Genomic DNA, 13,352 nt, shown 5'->3' on the forward strand with positions numbered 1-13,352 from the left:
TGTCACTGTTACCCTTTCGCTGCTGTTTAATCTCCGAAAACCTTCTCCTCACATGCGGCAAAAAGGTTAAAATGCGTTTCGTGGCCCACGGAGTAGGTACTTCAAGGATGGGCGTGGTACACCCTCCAAAGGGTCGCTAATCCGGGACCCTTTCCTCGATGAGCTCACCCTCGCAGGACCGTCTCTTTGACCCTCCAAACGGGGGGCCTCCCTCCCGAAAAGTGACCGCTCTGACTGCAATTTGAAAATCAATCAATCAATCCAATCATCAAAAATGATTGTTTGCATCACACTGCTGCCAATCAAGCACGTCTTTGAACCGTTTTTCTGCGATGAAAAATAACGATTTTGTTAACTTTGCTAAAATGGCCATTTTCCGGTGATCCACAGCCACGCTTTTAGCGAAGTTAACAAAATCGTTATTTTTCAATGCAGAAACTCGGTTCGAAGATGTACTTGATTGCTTGATTGTCAGGAGTGTGATGCAAACAATCATTTTTTGATGATCGGATTGATTGATTGATTTTCAAATTGCAGTCAGAGCGGTCACTTTTCAAGAGGCAGGCTGTCAATGCATGTGCCATTTGGAAAAAAGCATTTAGATGCAAACCATAGTACTTCAACTCATCTCACGCTACATGATGAAAACAATAGGGCAAATTAAATCCTATAGAGTAAGAAGGTAGTTCAGAAAACATTAAAGAACCCAACCCAACAGAAAACAGTAAAGCTCACACACAAGAAATGCCATGAGAAAAAATTTCCCTAGACCGGGAATCGAACCACGGACCTTTGGCTTTCCGGGCCAATGCACGGACCACTACGCTATCCAGGTTCATTAATTCCCAAGGCAATTACACCAAGGTTCATGGTACTAAGTTTTAGGCCCTCGTGGTCCATCAAGGATGGCAATGCGAGGGAGAAAGGACTTCCAAGAAGCCACAACAGGTTGAGAGCCTCTAACCTGCACTAAAGCCGTGTAAAGCTGTATGTGTAATGTTTCTAAACCTACCGCATGAACTATCTGATCTATACTGAGGCTCATGGTACTAGGTGTCTTAGGTCTTAGCTCACCTCTGGAGAGTGGATTGGGACTGGTGGTGGTTCATTTCTCTGGTAATTGCTTCCTCTGTGCGGGGACGACATGGAGGAATGGCGACCCCCAGGGGGTCCATCCTCGTAGAAGTAATCTGGCGGGATGGGGACGCCAGCAGGGTGCTCACCACCCCCCAGCGACTGCATCGATGACGATGGATATTCACTGTGCGCAGAGTTTGGATGAGGCAGGCTTTGCATGGATGACACTGATGCACTGTGCTTCCTAGCTATCTCCTCGCGAGGGTCTTTGACAGGCTCACCCATCTGCCTAGGATCAGATGCTGCGGAAAAATTAGTTATAATTAGCCTTAATGCAAAAAAAGAACTCATACTACACTTATGAACACTAATTAAAAGCTAGCTCACTTTAATTACCACAGTGATAGCTTAATAATCCTAATTTATATTAAGAGCACACGGAATTGTCATTAACTTCACTTTGCCAATTGCCAATCAGTTTAAGTTTTCATACGAACCAGAAATGATAATGTTGATGAAATACACATAACGTAAGAATCTAAAATTATTCCCATTGTGTCTTCCTTACACACAATTCTTTTGGCTACTATAAGAGCAGTAAATTATGAGACACAAATAAAAAAGAACTATGACCAAGAAAAGGAAATGATCACTGATTTACTTTCTATGAATCTACAATGCATATTATCACAATATAAAAGAAAGAAACTTAAATCAGTCAATAGTTAATTAATCAAATGGAAATTTACATGTAGGCATGGATACAATATTATATGATTAGTGCTCCACAGCTTTACATGATATTCACTGCATTTCATAGACTCAATAAAAACAACATTTGTATGTAAGTATGTATTCTCATTATAATATCATTCATCCACACACAAGACAATGGACTCTCTAATCATCCTTCAGCGATGAAATAATTGTGCAAAATTAGTGAAAATAGTGGGAATTACAAGGGGAGGTAAAAGGGAGTGTCATACTCATCTCTTTTTGGGAAATTCTGTATTACCTGATCACCATGTAACAGTCAACCCTTCAAAAATATTTTGCTGTGCCCCCATCCCCTTTATTATCTTATTTTTATTTACTTCCTAATGATTCTACAAAATGCAAAGATTTTCATTTTACTTTCTTTGAACCAAACAGGACTACATAGCTAAAAAAAAGTTTAACATTCACAATAGACCCAAAAACCATGATACCAAATCCGAAAAAGATCAAAAATGACACAAGATAAAGGATTCAGTCAGAATTCCCACAAAACAGTCAAAGAAGACATTGTTTTCTATATCTAAATAGTGAAGAATCCTTTCAACAAGAGTTTTTTTGATAAAAGAAGAGCATACTTGCTTCACAATATACTGAGTGATGTAAAATAAAAGAGACAAACTGACAGAGAATTTAGAACTAAAAGCAAATAAAAATATGCGATAGATAATAACTTCAAATCTATCACTGAGAAAAACTCATTAAAAACTTTTCTAGGGGAAGCCCATTAAAAGGTCTTCAGCCCAAGTAGTTTTTAAGGCAAGACACACACAGGCCATCATTGATGCCTCCCACACCTACATTATCACACAAACCATAAAATAAGTACCATTACCTGCAAGTTCGAATTCAAAACCCTGTCTCTCCCTTATATGTAATACGGAAGATTTAAAAAAGATAATTATTGCAACCTTGAGAATAACAATTAACATAATTTCTCAATGTAATCCCCTCCAGTGTAGATATGGCAAAATTATCAGTGCAGGAACGCACTTCCCTTAACTTTTTTTAGAAGTGAAATATTACAGTTGGTTCTTTCATTACAAGCTATCATTTTCATTTTTTTGCAATATGTTTTATTTTGGTAACAAATGTCTTAGTAATTTTGAGGCAACAAAATTGTTAAAAGTGTTATTTGACTACTATCTCTTTTGTTAACCAGTGCTGGAACAGCGTTCTGGCGCCATGACACCCCTGATCCCCTCCTCATCTTTTAATCTGGGAACCAACTAGGCGAAAATTAGAGAAATTTTCAATAAAATACATGATAATCAAATTTACCTCATCAATGTGGCAATCCAAAAGGTGAATTCACCTATGTAGGTACATTTTTCATTGGAGCAATTTTTCTATGCACTACTTGATGTAATTCAGCAATCCTTTTTGAAAATAAAAAAGTAAATAATAAAAGCATTAAAGTAATAAATACTGATTTGAAAAGCAAATAAAAAATAAAAACAAGGCAATAAAAAAATCAACATGCAAATATAAAAAAATGTAAGTGAAAATATGTAAGAAAAATAAGTATGTTTGGGCCCCTAATTTCTATTTAAATACAGTGGAAGCTTGGTTCAATGAGTGCCTATAATTTCCAGAAAAAAGCTTGATGTGATTCAGCACTAGCAATCCTTATTGAAAATAAAAAAATAAATATTCAAAGCATTTCATATCAAAGCTTTCCATATTGGGCGTTTGTTATATCCGTAAGTGAAGCATGATACCCCTCAATTCTCTAACTCATCCTTTTCTTCAACACTTTTCTTCTTTATTGGTGCTAGTTCAAAGAGGAAGACCTTTCCCTTAACTTACGTATCCGTGAAAAATTTTGCAAATGAAATACTGCAAAATAATTTTTGGTGCTCTTTTCCAAAAACTATGCATCCATGCCTGGCAGTCGCACAATGTGTGATGATGTGATCAGGGATCTAAGATTGTTCGGGATTGGTAAGAAGCATCTAATAGCTCTGTCACAGTTTATACCATTTACCAGACGCCAAACAATCATATCTCACATTGTTGCTCGAGAGAAGGTAGAAGTGTGACGTGTTTCCGTGAGCAAAGTTTTAGATAGGCCTTTCGATGGTACACTCCCAATCACTCGTTATTATGATTCTTGCTTTTTGCTGTACTCATTAAACCAGGCTTCTACTATAACAGAAATAAATTATGACACTAAAGCAGGGATTATTTAGCAGGATTTCACTTATAAAGTGTTTAGACATAACAACACACAACTTATCAAGGCCCCACTTCAATGATGATCTTTGCAACTACAGAAATCCTATGAATATATAACAAAAATAGAATTTAGGGGAAGAAATATATGAAAAATACTCTTTGGTGTGAATTAGGTTTCATTCAATTTTCTTTTTTGGAAGTGGATCAAATGAGAAAAATTGTGCTCCTGAGTGTTGTATGAAATTCAATTATGAGAAATCAGTTCTGAATTTTTGCAACGATAGAATTAAGAACAAACTTAAAAAAGGCCCCTTAATTACACCAACCACCCTAAATCAAAGAGCAATTATGTATACAAAATGGGAAGTGTGCTGTAGGAAAAAAGGCAAAAACAAAAATATTTGGAAGTGAGCTGAGGTGGTGACAAAAGCATTCTCCACCAAAAGGTAATTGATAACAGTCAAGAGATAAAGAAAAGAATGAATTTGAGCTTTTTGCCGAGTGTGACAAGGAATAGTGCAGAAACATTTCCTGGAAGTAAGATGGAAATACAACAAGCTTTGATTGCCAGAGATGATGGTATATGTACAGGAGAGGGTGAGATGGACAGGAAAGACAGAGGAACTCAACAACATAGGTTAAGAGATAAAATGAGTCATAAGAGACCAGAAGATAGAAAAGACATTTGAAGGAGATACTGGAGGGAGCTGAATTCAATGATTTAAGGAAATAATGTAAAGCAAGATATGGGATGAGGAGAAGGAGAAAGCGTTGGAATGCATTTTGAACTGAAGATGATAAAGCGAATGAAGGAATTCCCAAAATTTAAACGACCAAAGGGTATTATTTTATATACAGGCTATAATAAACAGATTATCTCAATAAAATGTAGTGCATGAGATGTAGTATTAATTTCTCACCCATTTTCTGATGCATCAAAGGCCAGTTTGTTTGTACAGGTTGCCTGTAAGGAGTGCTGAAGTAATTTTCACTGCCTCCCACATAGTTCTTGTTTTCCCCATTTGCATATGCATTGTAGTCACCCTGATTACTCTCTCCATAAGGAAAACTTGAATAAATTGTTAGAAAAAGTAAAAATATTAGTAAGTAGAGGATAATATTATATCATTCACATGTGAATACCACTTATACACATCCACATGTTTTTCCCCATAATTTCAGAATTTAAAAAGATAATTACAAGGGCACAGTTACACTAGGAAAGATAAAATGTTTGGTCATTTAAGAAGTTTTAGATTGACAGGCCTAATATCATCCAAAAACAGCAGGTTCAACACATGATATTTCCTGAGTACATATGAGCCCTAAAACTATGTAAACTCATAATCATTAATCAATCCATGGGCGTATCCAGTGAGGGGCAGGAGGGGGCAGCTGCCCCCCCAGAAGAAAAATCGCAAATGTCTTTAAGGAAAATATTTTTTCAAGCAAATAATTTTAAAAATTAATAAAGAGCTGTTACAGTTTCCTTAAAATGTTGATTTCATTCACCTTTTCCATGCTTAAATCTTATTTGCTTGCTACAACTTGAACAACCATGGCTTCCCCCCCCCCCCCAAGTTTTGATCCTGGGTATGCCCTTGGATCAATCCAAATACTAGGAAAATTTTGTAGCCTTTTCATTTGATGTGTTATCCCATATCGTGGAATTCAGCACAAACAAACACATTAATGTCAATCTTCAGATACGAACTTCAGGAATAGAGGTTCCTATCTGACACACAACAGCGTTAAACTTTCACACACATCCATGCTTTGCCATGTGGATTACGTACATGAGTGTGCCCAAAAATCCAGTCACAATGTTAGGTAATTTATAAAATATTGCTACTGCATGGATGCCTATATGTTTCCAATGCTTGATTTAAAATAGAACAGATACATATTAATTAATGAAAATTGGAGTGGATAACTACATTGATTATATAGAAGTTCAACTCGCAGCTGAAATCCTGAAATATCCTAATTCAGTCTGCCAAAGGACAACAGAATTAATGTGTCTTTTGTCAATGCAAGAATTTATATGCATTAGCAGTCTCATAATTCAATGTGTTTTGAAAGGGCTCAACAAAAATATAATTTAATATGAGGTGGGTCCAAACGGAAAATTAAATTAATGACAGATTTTAAAAGTGGCTTTCCCAGCAATTCATTTTTACAGGTTTTTAGGTTCTTCAGCATCTTGATATTAAAAATATATGTACATTACAGTCTAAATATGCAGCAGAATCCAAAAACCTGTAAAGACAGCACAGGTTCATGAAATCACAGAATATTTCCTTTGTCTCATCCATAAAAGCAAATAATGCTAATTATTATGGCCTGATACTACAACCCTGCCTCCAAAAAATCATTATATTTGATAACTTCATTTAATGGCAACTTGTACAACCATCTGATGAATATTGAACACATGAATACAAGTACTTTAACTTTTATAGCATAGAAAATTCTCCGCCAAATTCAAGATGCATTAATAGAAGAGGAAGTCACAGCAAGTTTCTTTAATTTCAAATAACATTACTTCAAAACTAGCAAAGATAGATGCATTAACAAATTAAAATAAACCATACCTAAAATGAGAAGTAAATTACTCAAAATAATATTTACAGAGAAATATAACTTGCATGTAACAGCATAAAAGCAATGCAGGAAGAGTTAAGCTATGAAGCAGTCCAACAACAGAGCCATTTCTTTTCCCTAACATATTTTAAAATGTATGTTAAGGATAGAATAATGCCATAGTTATATGATCAATAAGTATGAGACATAAGGAGTCATGCCACACTGAACAAGTCAAAGCTTTAAAATTTAATTTGTTCTTTATGTAATTTTAAGGGTAGAAAAATAAAATTTTGATTTTTTAAAAAACTTGATTCATCCCACTTAATTAATTACATGCATATTTATAACTCTTTAAAGAAAGACTTCATAGTAAGCAGTAATAAAGCAATTCAAAAAATTGAATGCATATATAGAGACAAAGTGATTTTTCAGGATCCAACAGAATAACTTACGATATATTCCATTAGATTGCACTAATAAGACACATCCAGACACCACATTATTGCAGAAATATTTCTTCTTGAATCTTCAGAAATGGTCATGCAACATGTATTTATGCAACATTGATCATTTTTCTCTGCCCAAGAAATAGCTTATCCAAACAAACTTTCCAAGCAAGTTTGAACAATATGATATTAGAATATACGCTGTCACAGGACACATCTTTAAATGAATTTGATAAATCATGATGCAAAACAGGACCACACATGTACCAATACCGAAAGATGAGGCACAATAATACTCATATAATCAGTCTATTCAGGTGTTTAAAGTGGGAAAACCATGGTGAATAATATGTATCAATAAAAAAAATAATATGATACTTCCATTCAAGCCTCAAAAAAATGGAAAAATCCTTTAAAGATAGTATCTTCTTGATGACGTAATCATTTGGATATTTGAAGAATTATGCAATACATGCAATCACATACTTCTTTAAATGTGATGTTAGATGGGTATCCCAAACTTCTCAATCTCTTCATGAACAAATACAGCATCAGTCAGTCACAGCAATCCATTTTCATAACCAGAAGTTTCTGAAAACTATCTGAAATATGATGCACCACATGGACATCCATGTGAGAAGATTTTCACGATACATATATATATGTATATGAACACATGAGCACATTGAAGATCAATAAGTAGCAGTATAAATGACACCACTGGCCATGACTTAATTTATCTCCGTTGACACTCTCAAAGCAGAAAATTCGTATATTTATTCCAAGAAAATTAGCCATGCATCAAAAAATCCTCTTCTTAGAATATCATTTCCAAATATGCATCTCTTTTCTCGAAAACACCAGTTCATCCTCCCACAACTATTTGGTACTTAGCCACCATTGACTTATTGGAGCAGTTTGGATCTTTTATTATGTAGCTGGTGACTGCATTCGTGAAAAATGCATTCTAGTTTTCATCTCGAGCTTCAGCAGATAGGTCCTCTTCGGTATTAAGTGCAAATGCACTTTCACTATGATAGTGTGAGTTCCTTTTCAACTTTCAAGCTTGAAGCGTCAGAATAGTAAGAATATGCATACCAAACAGAAAGTTGGTGCATTGAATATTTACATAGAAGTAAGTAGAAGATAGCTCTAGAGGCTTGGAAAATGTCTAGAAGATCTTCAAGTAGTCACTGCTCTACTGTTTTCCACATCACCTGAATAACTGATTAATACATACTTGTACTGATTTAGGCGACTCCTCATATGAATGTACCTGTCAGAATCAGCAACCAGCCCACTTCCCTTGTGGTTGAATATGTGCCTGTTTTGGCCTGCAAAAAAAAGCAGCCCATTAGTTCATAAAAGTCAATTGAAGGGAGAGAAAAGTACATTGGTAAATGCATAATCAGTTCTTGTAGCATAGAAATAACCAATATCATACCTATTGAGTTACCCCTCCCACACAACAAAATCTGTGCTGTCACCATGCTGTTACTGCACTAAATCTGCACTGTTACTACACTAAACTCTGTGTTTAGCACAGTCACAGCACAGACTTTTTTGTATGGGCTGTGATAATTTATTTAAGCACAAATGCTAATCATGCCTAAATAGAATGATTTAATCATCCTTCTGCGAGAGAAAATAATAAAAAATAAAGTTATTTGATATGTATTACATATTACACAAAATCCAGTAGAAATCCAATAGAATGTTCACTCCCAAATCAGTCCATAATGAAAATACCAGAACTGGATTCTTTGTACACTATCAAAAGAGAGGTACATTCAATCGCTCATTTTCTTTCTTTAAAAAAAATATTTACTAATACTCCTAAAACTATAATACTATACTAATATTTCAAAAATCTTATAAAATAGTTATCACACTAATACTGCACGAAGAAAATTTCCAGATAGAAGTACTACGTTTACTGAAGCTCATACAAAAATACATGGCAGATGAAGAGTCGGTGGGTCCTATACACCAGCTCCTTTCATCACAGCTTAGATAGGCTTTTGGCATTCATACTTCCACAAAATAAGTTCATCAGCCGTGTACAGGCAAAAGTAACTTAAGGAGAATATGACTTTAACTGATGAAAGTTTCTGAAGTAAAAATTGATTATAATGTTCAGTCATTCATGAATTCAAAAATATTCTAGGATAGTTTATTATTTTATTGTCATCAACAAAATAAACACAATATATGGGGCCTAATTCAGGACTCAAACTGCACCTTTTCACTAGCATGGAATGTGGAATGTGTTAGGTAATACAGAGATTAAAAAAAAATTATACCACCGAAAACTTTCATAGCATCAAAACATAATTCTAACGTCCAAAACCAGGGGGGAAAATATCTGAAAAACAGGGTACTAAGTAGAGGGTTTGAAACTAATTGTACCACTTTTCATTATCGAAAAAACTTTATTATTCAAAGAAATCTTTTGTAAATTCATGATTTTTCAATATTTTGTTTTCTATTATGAAGCAAAGCAAGTGCGCTTCAATATTTCCGGGGGGATTGGGGTGTTTCCGGACCCCCCCCCCCCCCCCCCCCCCGTGCTACGCCATGGAACCAAGTGGTTGAAGACACGACAGTGTTCCCACTATGACTAAATTATAAAATTCACGGTTTTTTTTCAGGTTTTCACGGTTTAAATGTCGTCAAATTCACGGTCTGTTGAAAAGCCATTTTTGATATAAATATTGATCAAGTAACAATCGCAGACCGCATGTTAAATAAAAGCTAAAAAAAAAAAGCGACAGACGTCGTGAATGCAAACGCAGCACTAAAAGTGTAACCTCTAATGACGTCACTTATCGTTGGCAAAATTCAGGGCCGGCTAAAGGTTGTGAATGGGAAAAGTGGAGGGTGGCAGGGAAGTGAAGAAGTGTTCTGATTTTCAATAGGGTTAATGAACACTTTGGTTACCGGTCTTCCAATCACAGGCTTAAGGTCAATGAGTTGCCATAGCATGCGGACCAATAATTGCACTTCGAATACACGTGTGCAGATAAATGGGTGGACAGCGTTCGCACGTGACTCGGCCTTGGATCATGATCAAAATATCGGTTTTTCTTTTGATCTAACAATCGTAGTTCTACAATCAAATTTAAGAGATTTTTAAGGTTCATTGACGAAATTCACGGCTTTTCCCAGGTTTTTTCACGGTAGACGAAATTCACGGCTTATTCACCGTTAAGTGGGAACTCTGCATGAGAAGACTTGCGGGAGAGGTTGACATGGTGGAGGACAGAGGAGTCTGGAGACAACTCGTTGGCGAGGCCAAAAATCAACTGGGATTAGAGTGGCCACATGAGCGAGTGAAAGATTTGTATCCTAAACAAAATATTTTCTTTTCTATATTCTGTAAATTTTGAAGACATAAGCTTTCGCTGGGATGTTACTCACCACCCTCCTCATATCGTGGGCCCATGTTACTGCCATCATTAGGTGGATGGGGGAACCATTCCTGGGCAAGTGGAGATGGGGGCATCTGAGGTTCTGACCGCACTGGAGGCCAAGGGCCACTCCCTTGAGGTGCAGGAGGCCTCTCCCTCAAACCACCATTGGCAGGTAAGGGGAAATTATCACCTGGATATCCCATATGCATTGGCTGCTGAGGCAGGTGCTGCGATGGGTACTGTGGGGGCCTGGCTTCACTGTCTTCAGCACTGTAGCCAGTTCCCTGTGAATTATAAAAAAAAATACACCATACAATTAGTCATTGAATACAAAATTGACAGCAGATCATGGTCTTTACTGATTTTCCACTATTTTCCATAACTATGAACAGCTAACCAATCTTCAATAACCAAGCTTGGATTGTGAAATAAATCAGTGAAACTTAACAATTAGCAGCAAGGGTTGTATTAAGTTCTACATAAGCAGGATTTGATCTTTTGAAGATTTTTTAGTATAATTTTTACTATGCACTTAGCTTTTATTCCTTTGAACATTCTTACAATTGAATTCCATTCCATGAAACTGATTAATACAAATCATAACAGTAAAGTAAAATTTCACTTTAATCATCCTTTTCCAGAATTAACTTTATTCTTTCCCATTCATTGTGGTACATCTCCCTGGGATTCATACGTGCCATATCTCAGTCAAAGTAATAATTCAATCATGATTCCCAACATCATTCAATGAATAATGAAAGGTATGGCTTGGATCAGTCACAAAAAGATCGCATGACATGGAAAATATTAACAAATACATCCACACAAAACTGGGTGGCAAGGTGGACTTAACGTGAGAAGCTGTATGGGCAGGAGACTTAGAGGGGATGCAAAATTTGAGAGGTTTAACTTTAAAAAAAGAGTAGAATAAGGGCTATTATATAACATTATATATGCAATTTATCAGAGATAAGGGTATAGACAAAGAAAGCTGATTATGAGAAAAAAGTGTGAGGATAGGTGGAGGATATATTTACTGTATTTATGTGAATATAGTCCCTCCTTTTTTTCCAAAAATGCCCGTGGTAAAAGTAAAGGGGGGGCTATATTCAAGCATATTTTAAAAAATTTTTCCCAAAACTGAGGCCTCAAAATTAGGGGGGGGACTATATTCAGAGAAATACGGCAATTCAAAATAAAAAAATCAGATAATTAAAGTAAGGAGCAGAATTTGTCCATATTGGAATAATGAGGTGAAATTTTCCACTAGAATAACTTTTTTTTTCAATTGAGCTTTCAACCCTGATTGAAATTAAAAACATGGTCAAATTAAAAGTTATTTTTGCACCTCATTATTCTAGAAATCAAAATACTGGAAAAAGGCATAGTCGATGACAAAGTATCAATTATTGGTATATCGTACCACAGAGTGGTATTGCGAAGGGAGCTGCACTTGTTGCTGTTGTTGTCGTTGCTGCTGTTCCTCCCAGTTTGGTTGAAACTGCGCAGGCTGGGCAGGCATTTGGTGCACTGACAAAGGCACAGACTGTTGAGTGTGAGGACCTCTGACGGGCATATAGCCTTCAATGGCAGGGGGGATGTGGTGTGCCATTGCTTGCGACGACACTTGAAGGGGAGGAGGGGCTGTGATGGGATGAGTGCCAGCGGTTGTCACAGCAGCCGCTGCAAAAATAAAATTAGTGGTATAAGTAGCAGCAGCAGTAACCAACTTACCAATTATTCTTCACCAGTTACATGGAAAGGTGTAGCCATTTCAGTGCACTGAAAGATATACATACAAGAACCTAACCTCTTACAGTTTTAAGGCCGTTTAAGACAGGGCACGTACTTGCACAATCCAGCAGGTGCATGAAGGTGCAGTCAAATTTGAGTTGTGTAAAGCAATAATTGCTAGAAGGCATGAGAGATGCGAAATTAGCCACTGTTCTAATTTTGTTCATGCATTCATGCAATTCCATGCCATTTTCGAAATTAAAGGCCATTTTACACAGGGCACGGAAATGTGCAGGTTAGAACTGCATTAACTTCTGAAAATCAAAACAGTGGTCAATTCTGAAAGAACATACCTTTTTGTTGTTGATGTGGGTGGTTGTGAAGATGTCCAGTTTCCTCTAAAAGAAACAACAAAAATATATTATTAGGAGCTGGATATTTATTTAGAATGGAATAGAATTTACAATTTATGACAGTTTATGGAACAGTATTATCACTACGCTTGCACATGAATGTCCCTTATATTCCCATTTAAAATAAATGAGCCAATTTATCAATGAGGCTGATTTGGCTTCAGCACAGACTGTGCCCTGGATACAGCAATCATCATTCCATTTTATTGAGCTCAGTATAGTCCATCACACGTAATTGCCTTTAGATTTAGGAGGATGACCCCTGATTTGGGGCCATATTCTTACTTTTTGGGGTGCTTAATAGGATGCCACACCTAGCAACAATATTGAGGTACTGGAAGATATCACTCACTTAGTTAATACATATGAAATGCCTGAACATAATGTATTTAACGGCTGTGTTGAGGCGACCTTAAACCATCTTTAATGAGATTACTATGAAGCCCTTCCCAATTTGACCCTATAGCCCAAGATACGATAGCATTCATTACAACAAATTTGCTACTCTATTAAAAGAGTACACACCTCGAGACAAGGAAATAGTGAGTGAAAACATTCGTGCCAGCAGTAGCACGAGCAAAGGTTTCTAGACTAGATGGTGTATGCAGATACTGAAGATGAAGTGGACGTCTAGGGTGAGTAACAAGGAGGTATACTGAAGAATAAAAGAAGATAGGGGACTGTGGAACACCGTCTGCCAGAAAAGGACCCCGTGCATAGGCCACGCTATA

The 13,352-nt window shown here is 36.4% G+C and overlaps 1 protein-coding gene across 2 annotated transcripts in view; it reads right to left on the minus strand.

Moving 5' to 3' along the window:
- The window catches only part of LOC124157898 (AT-rich interactive domain-containing protein 1A), a 121,939-nt gene that overhangs the window by 6,073 nt on the left and 102,514 nt on the right, over window positions 1–13,352 (minus strand). Inside the window, exons 5-10 of one of the 2 annotated variants that reach the window (XM_046532964.1) lie at window positions 12,562–12,606; window positions 11,898–12,157; window positions 10,482–10,758; window positions 8,302–8,395; window positions 4,950–5,098; window positions 1,075–1,379 (exon numbers count right to left, since the gene is read on the minus strand). In XM_046532964.1, the coding sequence (XP_046388920.1) occupies window positions 1,075–1,379; window positions 4,950–5,098; window positions 8,302–8,395; window positions 10,482–10,758; window positions 11,898–12,157; window positions 12,562–12,606 (1,130 nt within the window). The remainder of the gene's footprint in view (window positions 1–1,074; window positions 1,380–4,949; window positions 5,099–8,301; window positions 8,396–10,481; window positions 10,759–11,897; window positions 12,158–12,561; window positions 12,607–13,352) is intronic. The other variant, XM_046532965.1, reaches the window with a different exon arrangement.

This window comes from Ischnura elegans, chromosome 4 (assembly GCF_921293095.1).
Source record: "Ischnura elegans chromosome 4, ioIscEleg1.1, whole genome shotgun sequence".
Taxonomy (NCBI): domain Eukaryota; kingdom Metazoa; phylum Arthropoda; class Insecta; order Odonata; family Coenagrionidae; genus Ischnura; species Ischnura elegans.